This window comes from Rhinolophus hipposideros (assembly GCF_964194185.1).
Source record: "Rhinolophus hipposideros genome assembly, chromosome: 21".
Classification (NCBI taxonomy): domain Eukaryota; kingdom Metazoa; phylum Chordata; class Mammalia; order Chiroptera; family Rhinolophidae; genus Rhinolophus; species Rhinolophus hipposideros.
Window position 1 is genome coordinate 33,159,514 of NC_138067.1, and position 20,115 is coordinate 33,179,628.

The window sequence follows — 20,115 nt, forward strand, 5'->3', positions numbered from 1 at the left end:
AGAAGTGAATATATATTAAAAATGGTTTAAAGTTTAACTACATGTTAACTCATTAGAAATATTTTTAAAACTACTTAGATATTTATTTTTGAACCTGTGCACATATTACCCACTCTAAAAATTAAATTGTAAAAAGGTGATTTACCCATTAATTAGATTAAAAACTTTGGCTTCTTCGGTGTTGAAAGGGCAAGTGGTTTCCTTGAATAACCCTGGTGTTTTCTCACTGAATAAAATGAACAGGTGACTTTTTTTTTTGGTAAAGTATAAACGGTTAATTTATTATAATTGTCTATATGTTTTCCTTTAACACATTTAAGTACCAGAAATATCCTGAAGTGTTTTATGAGGCTTTTGATAGGAGAAATGTAAATTTACAGAGCTGGTAAAGATCACCCCCAGACAGGCGTGCAGAATTCTGGCCGTTTTTATGCTTGTTGATTTCTATTTCAGTATGCGTGGGTTTTGAGTCAGAATCACAATCCTGGACGTGCACCTGTGAGCCTCGCTGGAGGTGCAGTGTCTCTGAACAGTAAACCCACAGAGCAGCGGCCACTTCTAACTAGAAAGCTCTCAGACTTTTCTGTTTTTAGGCAAAAGATGAACTATTCACACAGTGACTTTGGGGCTGTTTCCTCTAACACGTGACCAGCCCCCTTCAGGGGTCCTTTAGGAAGCACTGCTCACTCTCCAGCTGAGGGTCTGGCCTGAGACTATCCAGGCCTGCCTGCTGGGCACCTGCATGTGTGGCGGTGAGGGCAGGAGCGCATGTGTGAGGAGTGAGCCCACACTTGTACAACTGCGCTGGCCTCCTGCGGGGAGGTGACGGCCAGGGCAGCCCTGCTGTGAGCCCCGGCCTGCCACTGCAGCCCCTGGGCTTTGGTCTGTCTACCGTCAGGCTCAGTGCACCTTACGGGGTGGAGGGTGACACCTGTAGCCTGTGAGCGTGCTCAGCACGCTGTCGGGCATGTCACAGGCCCTCAGAAAAGCTGCTGCCCAAGCAGAGCAGGCAGGAAGCGGACCTCATGCACTTGGGTTCTCGTAGACCCACTCTGACCTGACTTTTGTCTCCTTAGGGAACTGTACCTGGGGAATGAATTGTAGGTTTATACACCCTGGAGTCAACGACAAGGGCAACTACTCCCTAATCACCAAAGCCGAACCTTTCCCGCCTAACGGTGCCCCGCCTCTTGGACCTCACCCACTGATGCCTGCCAACCCTTGGGTGCGTGAACACCTCTTTTCTTTAATTGCTAGCAAGTGAGACAGCTAAGCTCTGTGAATCTCCAGCTTAAAGCACATTCATGTGTGTAAAAGCCATTTCTGTGACATCATAGTTACAAAGCCGCCTTCCAGATGCTTCCGTTGTCTCCATGTAGAGGTAATCCTAGATTCAGGGCAGCCATGTCAGGACAGAGTGAGGCTCTGAGGAGAGAGCATCCACATGCAGCCAGCTGATGTTTAGTTGGTGTTTTTCCTCCCCTGTTTCTTTATAGATTTTCAAGTTTTGCTTGCTTTCTTAACTTTTCCTTCTCGTTTTTTAATAGGGTGGGCCAGTAGTTGATGAAATTTTGCCTCCACCCCCTCCAGAACCCCCCACAGAGAGTGCATGGGAACGAGGACTTCGGCATGCAAAGGAGGTAACAGAATTCAGCAGAAAACCTGAGAAGAAAAATAGTAGTGGCGGTCCTTGCACCAAACTATCATTTCCTTGATCCAGAGACTGATTGAAAACTCAGTAAAGCCTCTGAGCTGATGGGTATATTTCTGCAATTTCTTTGAAGAGCTAGAGAATAGAAAGTGATGTCTAGCTATCTCTCTCAGGCATGCTAGGTCATGACCATACCCAGGAGACCAGGATTGCCAGCCTAGATTATGGGCAGCCTAAATTATGTGGCTTGGGTAACCTCGGGCCACACCCAGCTGGTGCTGTAGCCCCCAGCCACTCCCCACAATTAGCACACTCTGCTATCCCCGAAGGAGCCATGCTGTCTCCCTAGAGAGCTTGGTGCACACAAGGGCCTCCCCTCTTCCCACTCCCTTGTTCCAGGCTGCACTCTGGCCCCCGATGTCCAGGCTGCTTTCTGAGCCCCCTGTGTCGGTTTCTTTTCAGTGAGATGACAGACTGAAAACTATTCTCCTCGCTCCCATGGCACACACTTCACCAGCTCTCTCCTCTGAGACTTGAATGACTCCTTGTACCTTCTCTGCCATGAGCAGACTCACACTCCACATGTGGTCCTCATCACTGAATGGATATCTGGGCTCCCTGGTTTAATGCTAGGACTATTAGTAGGAAGCAGCCACCTCTGTCACCCATCCCAGAATGTGAGGAAGTTCCTGGCCCTGCTTAGTGCCAGGTATAGCTGTGTGCAGGGACAGGGACAGGACACTCCAGTCCCACAGAGGGGCACATGGGATCCTGTGCCCTCGCTCAGTTGCGTCGCTCCTGCAGGGCCGCTCCAGCCACACTGGCCAAGGATCGCTCTGTGGGTCAGATCAGGACAGGCTTTCCTTTGTTTTCCTAACAGTAACTAGTGTTGGCTTCTGTCTTCTCACCATGGTAGGTTTTAAAAAAAGCAACCATTCGAAAAGAACAGGAGCCTGATTTTGAAGAGAAAAGGTTTACTATGACCATTGGTGAAGATGAACGAGAGTTTGACAAAGAAAATGAAGTTTTCCGAGATTGGAATTATCGGATCACAAGAGATGTCAGAGACACAACGTAAGGAATGGTTTTCCTCTTCCTTCCCTATGGAGAGAATTAAGTTGTCCCCAGATGTGTGGGACTCAGGCCCTAGAGAGCAGCGGCACATAGGTTCCCCAAGGTGTGTGGGGACTGGTGTCCATCCACGGTCCCTGGACTCGAATGACATCCCGGAGATAATTCCACATATTTTGCAATTGACTTTCCTCAGCTTCTGGGAAGGAAGGAAATGTTTTTGTGTCAGGGACGTGTGACTGGGGACGGCTCACACCCATTTGGGTTCATATGAACTTTGAGTTTTTACAGCCGTTCTTGAAGCCCCTAAAGCCCCATAAGTTTCCTCCCCACCCCTCCTCAAGTTACACAGGGACCAGGAAAACCCGTGAAATTTGTCACTAAAATCCAGGAGCATGGCAGGTTTGACCCTTTTCACTGTAAATGCTGTCTTTATTATTTCTTCCAGATATTCTATTACTGGTCTTTTAAAAAATAATTACAGAGAAAGCATATATGGTTGAAAACCGTAAGTCGAATCTTTCCCAATTGTATAACCTAATGAGTACAGCGCTTGTCTCCCAGTGTTCCTGCTCCCAGGGGAAAGCCTGGTTTTGTTGCGCTCACCTCTAAGGGAACAGAAAGAGGCCAGGTTTCTCGGGAACAGCCAGTGCCGTGTGGTCTCAGGTGCCGGGGACGGCGTGTAATGCGGTCAGTGATCCCAACCGGCTTTAGCGCCGTCTTCGTCTTGTAGCAACACTTAGTGCATTTACATTTGCTCCTGGAAAGTCACGGTCCCTGACTTCTGGCTGAAATGGCAGTAAAAGGTGCAGAGAAAAGGAGCACACACAATGCTTGTGTTTCAGGATTTGGTCTTGTGGACCTGAACCCACTGGGCTGTGAAGGCCCTCTGGTCCCGGGTTAAGCTTCCCTAGGCTGTTTGTGCAGAGAGGAGAGGAGAGGACGCTTTAGTGTCCACACTGGCAGCTCCGAGGTCAGAGGGGGAGAGAGTTAAAGAGTAAGTAAGACTTTGGTTTTCTAATTCTGTGTGGGTACAGTGTGAGATCACAGACAGGAGTGTGTGAGTGAGAACTGCGTTTCCTGGGTCACCAGGGGCATGTTGCCACAAGTCTGGAGGCCTCACCCCTTTCTAGCTTAAGTGCAGGTGATGACACTATCCTTCTTGCCACCGGAGCTAGTGTCCACAGAAGCACGCTGCAGCGCAGAACGTGCTCTGACCGGGTGTGAGTGGGGAAACCAGAGGCTCTAGAAGCTCAGGGTCGATCTTTGGCACGGCCAGGTTCCCATCCTGGCCAGAGCACGGACTCGGAAACGTGCCTGATGGGGAGCCGTCGGCGGGTCTGGTTCTGTGGCGACCTTGGCTGCACAAGCAGGTGTGCTGTAGCCCTGCCCCTTGTTTGGTGCCAGACTGATGCTGGCTGCTGCCTTCTCTGCCAGGGAGGGTCGATGCTGCAGGACCCTGAGACTCAGCCGCCTCTGAAGGCAGGCCTTGGAGCCAGGCTTTTACTTGCGTTTTGTTTGTGTGTTCAATATCAGCTGTGCCTCAGAACTAACTAGGGCTTTTGTGACGTGCACACGCCAGGCCCCACCCAGACCTAGTCAGTCCAGACTGCTGGGAATGCGGCCCGGGCATGTGTCAGGTGGGAAAGTGCCCCCAGCTGTTTCCAGTGGCACTCAGTGCAAGGGCTATGTCAGCCAGGGTCCACTCAGCAGAGGTGACTGCAGAAGGAAAGGTAGCAACTGTAGAAAGTAGCCGCCAGGTGCTGTGGGGGTGAGGTTGGAACTGTTACAACAGAAGCTGGGAGAGAGGGTTAGAACTCAGATGGCTGAGGAGGGCACGTGGGCCAGCTGTGCTGGCAGCTTTGAGTTGGACGGTGCAGAAGGGTGACTGAGAAACTAAGTTGGAATTTAACAACAGGCTCAAGGGCCATCAATGTTAAGACTCAAAAATGACCAGCCTTAATAATTCTTATTTACTGGGACCCTGCTTTGTGACTGTTTTGTGCCCTGGTACTCCTTACCCAGTGAGGGACACAGCAGGCCTGCAATCAAGGCGACGCCCCAGGTGGGGAAACGTGGTAAAATGATTGAAAGCTGTGGCTCCCCAGGGATGATCCGTAGACCTGGGAGATTGTTGAAAACCATTGCCTCAGAGCTACTGGGTCAGAAGTTCTGGGGAATGTGGAGCCCAGCCTGCTGTTTTTAACGAGCCCCCTGGGTGATTCTGACGCCCACTCACAGTCAGAGAGACACTGATTTTAATTCCAGGAGCGTAGGCTGTCAGACTTGATGCTGAATTGTAGGGATAGAAAAACTCTTGAGTAGTTGTCACAGAACCTTCTTAGGGCCGTCAGGCTCTGGTCATGTGGAACTAGGTACTAGGTTGTAGAACCCATGGGAGCGCTGCTCGTTCCACAACTCCGGATGAAGTATTCTAGGATGGTACAATGGATGGGAAAATTGTTTTTACTTTATACCTTTATTTGGAATTAAACAGAATTCTAGCATGATCACTTAGTAAAAACACTGCTTCTCTAGACAGACACCCCCAATTCATAGCTTTTAAAGTTTCATTTCTACCACATCGGGCACTGTATTCAGATGCCATCTGACCTGTGAGACCTCATGTGTAGGAGACGTTAAGAAATGTCATCTCTGCACAGGGCTGTGGGGACTGTATGAGAGCACTCCACCGAGTCCTGGAGGGTGCTTGTGATCCAGAAGACATAAGGGGCCCCCAGGATGCATGAGGTGTCACCTGCGAGGAGTATCATCTGCACTGTCTCTGTTGGGAACAGAGCCTCTTAGTCAACCAGGGTCAGACTGTTAGGCCACATGCCCAGGGCCTAGAACTGCTCTTGCCAGTGTCTGTCCTTCAAGATGGTGCCGGAAGAGACAGTTGTTGACGGGTTGCATTCATGGTAGCATTTTACGGGCGTCCCAGGCCTGCGGGCTCGTGGGCAGCCCAGACTTGGTTCTGAGGGAGACAGGCTGAGGGATCGCTGGCACGTGTCAGGTGGGAAAGTGCCCTTTCTGCATCGGCTGTCTCCTCAGACTGAGAAGTCCCTCATGAGAGAGGCCATTTTCATTTTGCTTAACCAGTTCCCCCAAAACGAATTTGCCTGAACTTGCCCCTTTGAGGGAGCACATACCCTTACACCCATTTGGGAAAGTGTTTTCTGGGGTCCTCATTAGCTGTGTATTGTGTTGGTTTTTATATTTTTAAGGTCACAGGAAAAGTCTGTGCCTCGGGGACCATAGTCTCTTCTTTCTGTGTAACACGATGCCGTGCTGCAGGCCGCTGCACAGTTACTGATGTCGTCATTAAATATTATCTGAGTAGTGTGAGGGTTAGATTGTTAGAAAGACGTCTGGCTGTTTGGGATGAAAAATAGCTGTGTGATTTGGCAGAGCCAGCCTAGGTTTTCTCTGCCCAGGGCACTGGAAACACCAGAGGAGAGATTTCCTAGAGAGCAGCCAGCCGAAGGCCCTGCAGGTGACTGGAGATGGCCGCAGCAAGGGCTGCAGCGCAGCCTGGCAGAGGCCTCCGCAGCCACTCAGAGTGGGGGCCTCTGGAAGCTGCGGGCACTTTGGTTTTCCCCGCCAGTTTACCCGCAAAATCCCTGCAAGAGCCTCCTGGGGCCCATCTGTGGCCAAACGTACGGTTCCCTGTCCTCCCCCCACGTCCCCCAGGTTCAAGGCACCCACAGGGCAGGCCCTCTGGGGCAGTGTGCTTGGCCTCTGGCCCAGGTGGGTAATGTGGGTCCACTCGCACCTTCTTCGCAAGGGTTAGTGTCCTGTCCCTGTTGATCGGAAGTCCATCTTGATCATGCGTGCTGGGGTCTGTTTCTGGCCTTTCGTTGTATCCCTCCGCGTGTGTCCTCACGCCCAGCGTCTTCACTTCCTATAATGTTATCACATCCCAGAGTGCGTCTTGTCTTTTCCGTGTGTTCTTGGCTGGTCTTGCATATCTGTTTCCGTGTGGATGTGAGGATCAACTGGTCTCGCTCCATAACGAAACTCATTGGTGTTTTTACTGGGATTGCCCTATATTTGTAAATTAATGTAGGGAGAACTGACTTCTTGGTGATATCCAGTCACCCTATCTAAAGACAGGCATATCGTCACACAAGCTTCTGTGCCTTTCGAGAATGTTTTGAAGTAAAGTTCTGCACATCTCTGGTTAAATGTGTTTTCTTCCTCCATATGTTTTCTTCTTTCTTGCTGTTGTAAATGAGTTTTCTCTACCCTCTGTCTCCTAAGGGGTAATTTTGTGTGTGTATGAAGATACTGGTTTCTGTATGTTAATTGTTCTTCATGTGCCTTACTGGGTGGGTTCTTTTGGCTGTTTGAATTGGCTTTATCATCAAGTCTCGATTTTTGTAGCATCATTTAATTTGCAAATTGAGATCTTTCGCTTCTTTTCCCACTCTGCCTCTCTTGGGCACCTGTAGCCTGACTGCATTGGCAGTGCCTCCAGCATGATGGCAGATCCCTGAGGGGGCAGCAGGCCTCCTGGCCGTTTCCATCTCACAGAAATGCCTTCCCCGTTTCCCCGAAGTAGGACGCTGGCTTTATTATAAAGTGTATACATATATTTTATATCACATTAAGAAAGTATCATTTCCTGTTTTCTTGAGTTTTTTCATCAAGAAGGGGTAGTGAAAGTTTGTCACAGACATTTTCATCATCTGTAAATAGAATCCTCTGACTTTTCTCTTTCGGCCTATCAAATGTAGTATACTCGTGAATTTTCTAATATTGACTCAACCTTGCATTTCAGGAATCAGTCCCACTTAATCATGGTGCCTTATTTCCTTAATGTGTTAGATTTTGTTTGTTAACGTTTTATGTAATATTTTTGCATTCATCTTTTTAAGTGAAAAGATATACTTTTTACTCGTTCTTTTTTCAGACTTGAGCCTTATGCAGATCCTTATTATGACTATGAAATAGAACGGTTCTGGCGTGGCGGACAGTACGAGAATTTCAGGGTGCAATACACAGAAACAGAACCGTACCACAATTACCGCGTAAGTAGGACATACATGTGCAGATCTGAACTTCACTGACCCATTCATTAAAATCGCCCCCTTTTCTTATTTATAGGACTTCATGTGGGTTTAATTGTGTCAGCATAGTGTACTAACTCCAGCCCAGTTGACTGTGGAGAACTGATTCGGATCCACAGCTTAAATTTGTGGTGATTTGAACAGACTCCCTTGGGTTTATTTGTGTTCTTGCTATAAGTTTTGGGTTTTTTAATTAGGTTTGCTGATCGGGTTATTGATAAAAGTTTGCAGGGGAGTGTGTTCCACTCTCTTGAGCATATTACTTTTTCAGATTCCTTAATAATACCATTTATGATTGTGCTTAACCAGTTAAGTACATTGCTGTGGGCCTCTACCAGCCATGCCTTGTTTGTCTAATGGAGAGTTGGTCTATATTGGTATTTCTTTGAGAGTTTAGTGTATTTACAAATACATGTGCTTCAGCCTTTGAGTCCCTAATTTTAATGCTTTTAGGGTGATATGAAAAAGCTGCCACTAGGAAGAGATCAGTTAGAGGCAGTTTAGTAGTGTTGTGACTTATGTGACAGCCATGTGTTTTTAGGACCAAAGGAAGGTGACTGCCCTGGGAGCCCATTAGTTGCTGAGATTCTAGAGACATGAGGACACTGGTTAACAATCTGTGCGCCTCTACCTGGTAAAGCAGATTCCTCACTGCAGTTGGGGTACAGGACTGCAGGTGTCTCGTGCCAGGCAGGGCACATTTGGAGGTAGCAGGCACCTGCTGGAATCCCTTTCCACCACTTTTCCCCACCTCCAAGGGGCAGGCCAGCATGAAGGTCAGGAGTGCACTTCATTTCCCTAAGGCCACCTAATGCCCGAAAACCATCAATGTGCTGTGATTTGGGCTTTATTCACTTTTAACTTTGAATATTACAGCAAATGAATGAATGAGAATAGAGCAATAGTTCAAAAAGGTGTTCAAGCATTTTGGTTAGAAAAACAAGAGCCACCATTGTGGGGTTTCCACCCTGTTCCACACAGAGTGCTTTAGGTGCCCCGAGCCTGGGCCTGTGCGAAACCTGGGTTGTCTGCACCCTTCACGGGAAGCGCTGAGGCCAGGGAGGCCCACTGGCTCACATGCCAGAACTCGCCACCAGAATTAGTGGTTGGAAGAGTTCACTCTTAGGTGGAGTTCCACCCTAACTTGACGTTTCACCCATTTTTAAGGGGAAACTTTGAAACAAAATTAACACCAGAGATTGTTCCTAATCTTCATTGCCTTGCTCTTTTGCATTTTCTCTGTACTTTTCATTATAAGTGTTTAAATTGAACCTGGTGTGTGTGTTTGGCTTTTCAACAAAGGAAAGGGAAAGGGAACGAGAGCGAGAGAACAGACAGCGAGAGCGCGAGCGGGAGCGGGAGCGAGACCGAGAGCGGGAGCGCCGGCAGCGGGAACGCGAGCGGGAGCGGGAGCGCGAGCGAGACAAGGAGCGGCAGCGGAGGAAAGAGGAGTGGGAGCGAGAGCGAGCCAAGCGGGACGAGAAGGACAGACAGCACAGAGACCGAGACAGGGAGAAAGAGCGGGAGAAGGAGAAGGAGAAGCCAAAGCCCCGCTCCCCGCAGCCACCAAGGTAGGCTCCCCAAAGCTGGGGTCCGGGAGGCCAGGGTGTGGGACCCTGAGAGGAGTGGGGCTTGGGGCTCTGCAGCAACACTGTCTGGGTCTCGCTGTCAGCAAGCACACCTGCTTCCCACAGCTCCACCCCACGGTCCCAAAACCAGTTGCTGAAGAAATGCTGATGTGTTTTGATTAGTAGGTGCTGCCCTATCGTGTCATGCGTGTTACAGGACATGCACTGTGTACACCATATTACTGACCTAAATCAGGAAGTCCTGAATTCCCAGTTCTCCTGGGGCTTGGGAGAAGGAATTGGGAGCTGCAGGATGTGCATGTTGCTGGCCACAGTGTGGCGCTCTAGCAGCTGGAATGCAGGCCCTTGAGTCTCCAGGTGGCCAGCTGGCCACTCAACTTAGCTTGTTCTCTATGTGGCGGCTTCCATGCTGCTTGCATGGCAGCTGCCAGTTGGACTGCTGCAGTGGGCAGTGAGGACATGCCCCACAGCAAAGGCCCAAGGTGTGGGGAGGCTCTGGGGCCTCTCTCAGCCCTTTTTTCCTTATAAACATATTTAAATACTGGAGCAGGACAGGTGGTCCTCACTAGAAAAATCGTAATACTCAATGAAGTTTGTTCTTTTTTTTTTGGTGTTTTTTTTTTAAGATTTTTATTGGGGAAGGGGACAGGACTTTATTGGGAAACAGTGTGTACTTCCAGGACGTTTTTCCAGTCAAGTTGTTGTCCTTTCAGTCTTAGTTGTGGAGGGCGCAGCTCAGCTCCAGGTCCAGTTGCCGTTGCTAGTTGCAGGGGGCGCAGCCCACCATCCCTTGCGGGAGTCGAGGAATCGAACTGGCAACCTTGTGGTTGAGAGCCCAGTGGCCCATGTGGGAATCGAACCGGCAGCCTTCGGAGTTAGGAGCATGGAGCTCCAACTGCCTGAGCCACTGGGCCGGCCCCTCAATGAAGTTTTGTGTGTGTGTTTTTTTACAGCTTTATTGAGATCTAATTGACAGACCATGCAATACACCCATTTCAAATGTACAAATTCAGTGGTTTATAGCATATTCATAGATTTGTGGTGCCATCACCACAATTTTAAAACACCTTTGTCCCTCTGAAAGAAACCCCGTACCCATTAGCAGTCACTCCCTAGTTTCCCCCAAACACACACACACACACACACACACACACACACACACACACACCCCCCCCAAGCTCCTGGCCACCACTAATCAATCCACTTTTTGTCTCTATGGATTTGCTTATTGTGGACATTTCATATAGATGGAATCACATAATACATGGTCTTTTGTGATTGGCTCCTTTCATTTAACGCAATGTTTTCCAGTGTTCATTTATATTCTAGCATATAGCAGTACGTCATGCCTTTTTATGGCCAAATAATAATAGTCCATCATGTGGATATACAACATTTTATTTAACCATCTATTGGTGGACATCTGGGTTGTTTCAACTTTTAGCTCATGGATATGAGCATTCATGTACATTCAGGTTTATGTGTGAACAGACTTTTCATTTCTCTTGGGTAAACACCTCGGGGTGGAATTTCTGGCTCATGTGCTAACTGTGCATAACCTTTTGAGAAACTGCTAGACTTTTCCAAAGCAGCTGCAACATTTTACATTTTCACCAGAAATGTGTGAGGGTTCCAGTCTCTTCCTCCTCCTTGCCAACACTTGTTATCCATCTTTTTGATGATAGCCGTCCTAGTGGGTATGAAGTGGAACCTCATTGTAGTTTGATGTACTTTTCTCTCATAACTAAGGGTGTTGAGCATCTTTTCATGTGCTTATTGGCCATGTATATATATTTTTTGGAAAAATGTCTGTTCAGATCCTTTGCCCATTTTAAAATTTGGTAGTCTTCGTTATTGAGTTGTAAAGTTTCTTTATATATTCTAGGTACAGGTCTCTTATCAGTTATCTAGTTGCAAATACATTCTCCGTTCTGTGGGTTGTCATGTCACTTTCTTGACAATACTCATCTTCCTTTTTTTAAAAAGGGAAAGCCTCTTTTTTTATTCCAGTTTTATTTAGATATAACATTGCGTAAGTTTAAGACATATAACGTGATTGTTTGATACATTTAAGTTGTGAAACAAGTACCACAATAAAGTTAGTTAACACTAACATCCCCTCACATAATTACCTTTGTTGAGTGATAAAAGTGATAAAAGATACACTCTCCTGGCAACTTTCAACTGTGCAATACAGTGTTATTAACTCTAGTCACCAGGCTGCACTTTAGATCCCAGAACTTATTCACCTTACAACTGGAAATTTGTACCATTTGACCAATTTCTCCCCATTTCCCCCACCCTCTAGCAACCACCATTGTACTCTCTGTGAGTTTGGCTTTTTGGATTCCACATATAAGGGAGACTAGACAGTGAGAACAGAGAGTCTTTGACTTATTTCACTTAGCATTAGTGCCCTCCATGTTGTCACAAATAATCGGATGTCCTTTTTCGTGGCTGAATAATATTCCATTGAATATATAGACCACATTTTCTTTATCCATTTACTCGTCAGCGGACACTTAGATTGTTTACATGTCTTGGCTATTGTGAATAATGCTGCAGTGAACACGGGAGTGCAGGTGTCTCTTTACGAGGGATTTCATTTCCTTTGGCTATATACCTAGAAGTGGGATTGACTTGCTAAGTAGATCATGTGGTAGTTTCATTTTCTTTAAACCTCTTGAGGAGCCTCAATACTTTTTCCACAGCAGCTGCACCAGTTCACATTCCCACCAGCAGTGCATCAGGGTTCCCCCTTCTCCACATCCTTGCCAACCCTTGTTATTTCTTGTTTTCTTGATAATAACCATCCTAACAGGGGTGAGGGAATATCTTGTGGTTTTGATCTGCATGTCCCTGATGATTAGTGATGTTGAGCACCTTTTCATATGTCTGCTGGTCATTTATATGTCATCTTTGGAAAACTAGTCAGATCCGCTGCCCATTTTTTGAGATTATTTGTTTTTTTTTGCTATTGAGTTATAGGAGTTCGTTATATTTTTTATATTAACGCTTTATCAGATATATGGTTTGCAATTATTTATTTTATCCCTTCTATAGGTTGTCACTACGCATGCAGGTCTCCCCACTCACTCCTATCTTCCCACCCTGTTTCATTGTGCCTGATTCACTTATCTGTTATCATCTTTGACCTTCTACCTTCTAGCATGTAAATCCCCTGGAAGGCCCTGTAGTCTCAGGGCTGGCATGGAGCTGACGCTCATGAACTTGATGGAGGCCGTAAATGAGTTTGGGTTTAGTAGCAGCCTGTGTTTGTACCTTATGTGATACAAGTGAGTGCTGTAGGATTGGTAAAATTGCAGACTGAGTACTGCAATCGACCTAACTCAGTCTGCTTTCCAGATTCATAAAATGGCTCTGTTTTGATGTGTATCCAGATCTCTGGTCTTAAGCAGAGAGACAAGAAAGACAGGCAAGTGAATGGCTACGGTATCACTGCCCATGTAACTCCATGGATTCCTGAATCACATTAGCAAGTGGTTTCCAAGTGTATTTACTCATATTTACTCAGACTACCAACCCTTCCCCAGCCCCTACTAACCTTGCTTGTTTCCGAGAAGCCAGGCAGCTCTTTCAAACCAGGTATCTGAATTTCCAGCGGAGGGACCCAGGAGAGGGTTTTTATACCCACAAGTGTACTTTTTAGAGAAACGGTTGGAGGACAGCCGCACAGGTCGGTTGTGTTTCTCTGCTGGTTACTAACTTGTGGGACAGATGCCCATTTAGTGCTCACTTGTATCTCCAGTGTTGCCTGCCCCCTTCTTCAGAGCAAAGTGCATAGGAATCCAAAAAGAGTGTTTTAAATGTGGGGGCATGTATTGGCTTGGCCCCCAAGTAGCAGATTGCTGTGAACAGCCTCCAAATCCTATGTTTGCGTAACTATAGACTCTCAAGCGAGGAAAGGATCAGTGATAACTCAGCTGCACGACTTGTAGGTCAGGGATCAGGAAGCTTGACTAAGTTCTTCCTAAAATCAGATGCACTTTTCTCACCAAACTGTGTGGGTCTGTTCTCCCCACACCCCACCCTGGTTTCTGACCTGATTTGTTCCCTTCTTTTCCTCCACAAACTCTCAGTTATTCCCCTGTGGGCTTCCACCCCCCAGCACCTACTGCCATCAGCAGAGGGGGGGCACTCGCATCACGTGGTCTGGATTTAGCCTGTCTCATTAGTGCTAGGGGGTCTTGAACCCCATCTCTGATCCCCTGGCTGGATCCCTGCCAGCCTTGTTACCAGCCTGAGGGCTGAGGTGTCGCCAGAACAGAATTTCCAGCATGGCCTCCTGGCTCCTTTCATCAGCCAGAGCTGGCATGAGCACTTCAGGAGGCGGCTGGGTTTCCCTCGTATAATACCTTTATATGATCTCCCTCTTACGTAGAGCGTGTTTGTTTAGCCTTCAACAGGTGCGAATTTTTCATCACCAGCTGGATGAAAAGAACTTTTCTCACCTAAAATAGGAGGATGACATAGCTATTTCCAGAAAGAACCACTTGGGAAGCTTTTGTCTTCAGCCACTGTGTGAGGACAGAATCTGCACTGGGAATATTACTCGCAGGGTCCAGTGGATATAAGTAGGAGTGGACGATGATAAACTAATGAAATACGGTCGTTCTTCTGTTTACTCGGCAGCCAATAAGAGCTTTAAGCCGAGATGCTCCTTTACCCGGAGAGAGAGTCACAGGCCCAGCAGGCCAGCAGGATACCAAGGCCCCCTTCTATCCCCTCCTGTCGGCCCTCTTTCCTGCCGTTCTCCCTCACCTCCCCACGCTGTAAGTACCTGTCTAGGACAGGTAATTGGTGAGCTGACTTCTGTCAAATCTCTACGTCAGGGACATCTCGGTTTTTCTGTACGTCTCCCAGGCTAGATGCAGTGTCCCTGTATTTAGAGATTGTGTCACTCTTCACCCAGGTTTTCCTTTTATAATTAGGCCATTTGAGAACTTTTGCCTACTCCTGTACTGGGGCTATTTTTAGATAGAACAGAACCTTTTAACCAATTCTACCTCGATGTAGATAGGGGGAAATCCCTTTTGTGAAACCTACTCTTTACAGCCAAGCCAGTGGGTGTGCTTTCTGGGTGGAGCTGAGGCAGGGAATTAGGATGTCCTTTGGCTTAGGTGAATTAATTTCTTTCCAGATATAAATAGTAACTGGGACTGTCCCTGGAGGAATTGCTCAGACTACCTGTTATCTTTAAAGCTGTTGACTATTCAGATGGGCGTTTGAGGTTTGATGGTGCCCCTTGGGGTTGAAATGGCAGGTTCCTCATTTCCTAGGAGAGTTGTTTAATCCTCATAAGGGAGAACTGGTTCCCATTCCTTTCCTCACACTCACTGAAGCCTAATTATTTCCCACATGGGGTTCTCATCGCCGGGGGCTGCCATGCCCTGTGCACTGGCTCTCAGCACAGGTGGTTGGTGGGCTGTCACTTCACCCTCAATGTGGCCCTGGCGTTGAAGTGACAACCTGTGAGCCTCCAGTTTGAGACGCACCAGGGTTCCCAGGGCAGGTTGGCAGCCAGCGAGCATGCATAGCCTTCTGCAAAGTGGTTGGTAACTCTCCCAGAAAAACTCAGAAGCACTGGTGTCGCCTTGTCCTTTGGGGCAGGGAATAGCTGCAGTCAGGGAGGGTAACAGCAGTAAACGTGCTGCAGGCGGGATCACTGCCCTCTGTGTCTCTGTAGCTCAGACTCGCCCTTACGGCTGTGGCTGAGGCTGTGTGGCCTTCTGCCACTCTAGAGAGAAGGGTGACAATCACTCAGGTCTGCTCTGACTGGTCCCTGGGACTCTGCTGTCTTTTTTTGGGGGGGCAATGTTAGGTTTCCCTCAGCTTTTGGTGACTCTTTCCCCCGCTGTTTTTTTAGGCGCGGCAGCCTCTCCAGCCTTGTACAGCGTGGTGCTGGTCATCTTGGTTTCCTCTCTGTTTCCTTTGCCTCTAGCAGCCAGGGGTTCACCTCCACCTTTCAGTGTCATCCCATTGAGGTGCACGTCTCATCTGGTGGAGTTTATTGATTTCCTGAATTTGAATATTATGGGTTGGGATTGATTGTACCTAGACCCCCGGGGTGGAGTCTCACACCTTCACTGAGCCTGAGTGTCAGACGAGCACACCTGGCCTGCCTTCAGCAGTTACACAGGATGTGTGTAACCCAGGAAGCAGGGTGGTGCTGTCCTGAGGCCCTGTGATGGGTAGGTCACCTCCCACTCTGCTCCTGGCTCTGTCATGATACTTACTGGTCCCTGATGAGCCAGAGTTAGACCCCCACCACACAGGCTGGGCTCTCAAATAGTCACTGATATTTCTGTTAGCGCAAAAGGCACTCCCCTGAGACTTTAATAAACCTATTTTACCTTTATAATCGCTCATTCTAATGTGTCCTGGGCAGGGCTTAATTGCTTGGCTCAGAGAAAGTCATTTTGCCCAGGAAGAAAAAGTATATTCTGTTTAACTTCTTGACTCCTTACCCACTGAATTGTCCAGAAATTGCCCAACTATTTGATAAAGATGAAGATAGTGGTCTCTCGTGTATTCAAAGCTAAGTATAGACATCTGATATGGGTAGGAATTAGGTACGTACAAATGAAGACAAATACAATCCTGAATTAGAAGCATTCTCGAGCCTGTCTGAGCCTTACTCCGTTTACAATCATAGCTGTGTATTCACTGGAGAACAAGGGTGGGAAGTGAAGAAATAAAGAACCTAGGGCAAGGTTCATAGTCTTAGAAATTCAGAAAATGTATTTGAATGACAGACCCTCACTTTGGAAAGGAAATCTTGATGATACCTGCCCACCACTTGAAACAGTACAGATTATTTTTCTTTCTATTCATCCCGAAATTAAAATGTGAGTGGGATCGTAAGTGTCACCTTTGTTAGCAGTTACATTTCTCTCAGGTTTACCTCGTTATCAAGTTCAAATATGTTTTCAAAATCTGAGGATTAAAGTGATGGTTCTGTCATCTCTGAATGCCTCTCTGGCTGGGGAAAGCCTATCCTGCCCCCCACTTCCTCAAGCCTCCCTTGGAAGGACTGTCGCCCGCAATGGCAGCCCGTAGTATAAGTCCACGGGCCCTTGGATAGCCCAGGGCCATCTGCTCAGGGCCGGACTCTGGGCTCTGGAATTGGCAGGGTTCTGGGACTTGCTCTGGGCCTCACTGATTCAGCATGCATTGGCGTGTGCTGTAGGCCTTTTACTCGGTCCTGTGAGGGACGCAGAGTTGGGAAATACGAATAGGAAATACAAGTTAGATCACATTCTTACTTGTGTGTGGGTCCCTAAGACAGAGCCACACAGCGCAGCGGAGTTTGGAGGAGGGGTTACAGCCGGCGGGGTGGATCATAAAACGCAAGGATAGTCCTGGATGGGGAATGCGAAGGACTGCATTCCAGGTGGGCCTGCAGGAGGGAGTGTCGATTACTGGGACTCAGTTTCTTCTGTAGCAGGCATGCCCTCGGGTGCGCTGGGACAGGAGCCTCCTCCTCGTGCAGTGTGGAGCAGGGTGCACTTGGGGGCAGGAGGGACGCCCCCCAGTCCAGGAAGGGGGCGTGGCAGCCCCTAGCACACTCAGGACCCACTGAGCAGAAGCTCGGTGCTAACGGAAGTGAGCAGAGTATAATGCTCCACGAGGCTTCTCCGATGAAATAGCAGAGGAACTGCTGACAGGCTTCTCCAGACATGAGTGTGAGTGAGTTCAGTTAAGAGGAAATCCACGTGCTTCGAGTTTCCTGTATCTTTTTTCCCCCTTTTCCTGTATCTTTATTACATGTTTAACCCTTTTGATTTTAGAAGAACCTTCATCCTTTTTATCTTTTATTACCTTTGACCCCAAACCTGGCAGCCACCCAGGTCGGAGTTTCCAGACATGTTTTGAGCACATTGCATCATCGGCACTAACACCTCTGTGCTGATGTAAGATGTGAGCGTGTCCCGAGTTGACTCAGGAACGCTTTGTTGTGTTTTACTATGACATTTCTCTTTGACAGCCGTAGGACAGCTGACCTCTGTCCCTTGGAGTCTCTCTGTGGCCTTGAACAAAGGACCGGGGACCGGGTGATAAGATTGTGTGGTAGCTGCGCCTGGGGAAGGCCACTTCCTCCGTCAGAGGTTACTGGAGGGTTTTTTCCCCCTGTATGTTTAGAAGTGTTTATGCAAATCCCAAACTGGTCAGCCAGCTCTTGATGTCAGTATTCCTGACTGAGGTCCTCTCTTACCAACTGTTTCCATTCAGCTGGGTTTTTTCCCCTGTCACGTCTTCAACTTGTTACGTGGCTCACCTGCACACAGGGCTTTAGTGGGTGGCAAGCCTGCTGTTTTCTGTTTGGATGCAGTTGATCCCTATTTTTCCCGCCTCTCTTCGGGGGTGTTGTCATCCAGTGAGAGAAAGGCTTCAGCCTCAGGTATCTTGGGCTCTCAGAAAGCAGTACAGCCTGACTTCTCTGCCATCGGCCCAAGGCACCGGCATGACCGCAACCCCGCAGCCCAGCAGACCTGTCTGACCACCGGGGGACCTGGGTGGTCGGAGATGCCAGCCTCACCAGGGTTTCCAGGGCACATCGGCCTAAGCCCTGTTCTTAGTTATTGTCCCTTCCTAACTGGGTCTGTGTTTCATTTGCTGCTGTGCGCAGGGCAGCTTCCGCTGTCCCTGGTGGTGCTGCCTTTAGAGACAGTTAAGGACTCATGTCCTCGACAGGGTGCCCTTTATAAGCCACTTTCCACTCCAGAGCCTGAGATCAGTGGGCAGGGGCACCACCTTCTTTCTCCTTTGAGCTTCCTGTAAGACATGAGAACATGTCACTAAAACCAGTGAATAGTGTGCACTCGTCAACAGTATTGAAAGATTTGCTTTGCAGAAATGGAAAAACATTTTATATAAACGTTTTCTTGTAATAATTTAAACCATGATGATTTAGGAAAGGTTGGAAAACTTCTGAAAGAATAAAGAGAAAAGTAAGGAAGAAAAGATGGCCTAGAGATGCCTGCCGCTGTTAGAGCTTGGCCACACTCCCACACCGCATGTGTGTGAGAGTTGGGGAGCATACAGGTTTTGCTTCTTCCCCCGCTTTTTCCCAATGTCATATGAACATTTTTCCCAAATAGAATTTTTAATGAATTTGTTATTGATTGTTAATTTAGTCATTTTTTCCAAAACATCTGCCATTAAAAGAGCTGATTTAAGTTCTGCATCCAAGTCTAAAGCCATTTCTTCCTGGTTTGGGTCCCCCAAGTCGGGGGAGAGAAACCAGTTGGGACTCGGCTCATTCATCTTTGACTTTGGTGGTTGGCAGAATGACTCATGGACACGGAGTGCTCCTTAAACTTACCTCATTCTTGTGCCCACTGCATGATTGGCCATATCCAGGAATCACCTATACTATTCATTCATGTATTTTTTAATTTCACTTTTTTAATCAATTTTATTGGGGAATATTGGGGGACAGTGTGTTTCTCCAGGGCCCATCAGCTCCAAGTCGTCCTTCAATCTAGTTGTGGAGGGCGCAGCTCAGCTCCAACTCCAGTCGCCATTTTCAATCCTAGTTGCAGGGGCCGCAGCCCACCATCCCATGTGAGAATTGAACCAGCAACCTTGTTGTTAAGAGCTTGTGCTCTAACCAACTGAGCCATCCGGCCGCCCCTCCAGAAGCTTAGTGGCAGCTCATTGTCTTCAATCTAGTTGTGGAGGGCGCAGCTCACTGGCCCATGTGGGAATCGAACCGACAACCCTGTTGCTCAGAGCTCGCATTCCAACCGAGGCCATCCAGCCGCCCTATTTTCACTTTTTAAACTGGGGTCACTGCCAGGCCTGGTACTGGCCCTTCAGAGGGAAAGTGGCGCCAGCTGTTGGCTCCATCTGTGTAGGGCTGACTCTGGGGGTGATGGCAGAGTTCAGGCCCACCCCTGGCACAAGCCCAGAGAATGAGAGACTTTAGGGACACCTCCAGGCCTGTTAAAGGAGCCAGCTCATTTGGAAACCCATAGTCTCCAGAGTTAGTGAGAGATTCTTCCTGGTAAGGAAGCGTTGACTCTTAAAAGCTTATGGAGGCCTGCGTTGGCCACCTCTCTGTGGCCTCAAGTGGTTTTCTTTTCCAACTATGATGAGGACAGAGTACAGCATGTTTTCTCCTTTTCCATCACGACAGCAAGAACTTTCAGTAAGGTCATGGCTGCTTCATGAATCACTCCCTTAATTTCCATCTGTTTCTCTCTCCCTATGTTACCGGAGAGTGAGTCCTCCTCAGCGCCATGTCCAGGTTCTTGACGTCTTGAGCAAAGAATTGAACGAGACACAGAAATAAAGTGGTGAAAGAGTAGTTTATTAGAAGAGACAGTACACTTCGAAGAAATAGAAGCGAACCCGAGCAGTAGAGAATGGCTCAAGGCCCAAGGTGACATTATTAGGAGAAAAAGTGCGCTCCAAAGAGTTTGGAGTGGGCCGAGCAAAAAGAAGAGGCTCAAAAGGCAAAAAGGCCCAAAGGGGTCAAGGGCCCGGGCTCAAAAAGAGCCTGACTGGCGAGGACTTGGGGTTTTTATCCTTTTTTTTCTCTAGAGTGGGCTGTTCCTTTCTGGGCATGGGACCACTTGATTGACACGAGGCTATTACCTCATCTTTTTAGACTGCAGGTGTGAGTGGCCGGTTTGATCTAGTTGGGTATCTTGTACCCATTTGTTTACAATGAAAAGGGGAAGTTTTGGACAAAGAGGGGAGGTCT

The 20,115-nt window shown here is 47.9% G+C and overlaps 1 protein-coding gene across 1 annotated transcript in view; it reads left to right on the plus strand.

Annotated features, from left to right (window-relative positions):
• The window catches only part of ZC3H18 (zinc finger CCCH-type containing 18), a 60,483-nt gene that overhangs the window by 24,874 nt on the left and 15,494 nt on the right, over window positions 1–20,115 (plus strand). The window contains exons 4-8 of the mRNA XM_081032176.1: window positions 1,077–1,225; window positions 1,548–1,640; window positions 2,568–2,725; window positions 7,638–7,755; window positions 9,097–9,365. Coding sequence (XP_080888302.1) covers window positions 1,077–1,225; window positions 1,548–1,640; window positions 2,568–2,725; window positions 7,638–7,755; window positions 9,097–9,365 — 787 coding nt within the window. The remainder of the gene's footprint in view (window positions 1–1,076; window positions 1,226–1,547; window positions 1,641–2,567; window positions 2,726–7,637; window positions 7,756–9,096; window positions 9,366–20,115) is intronic.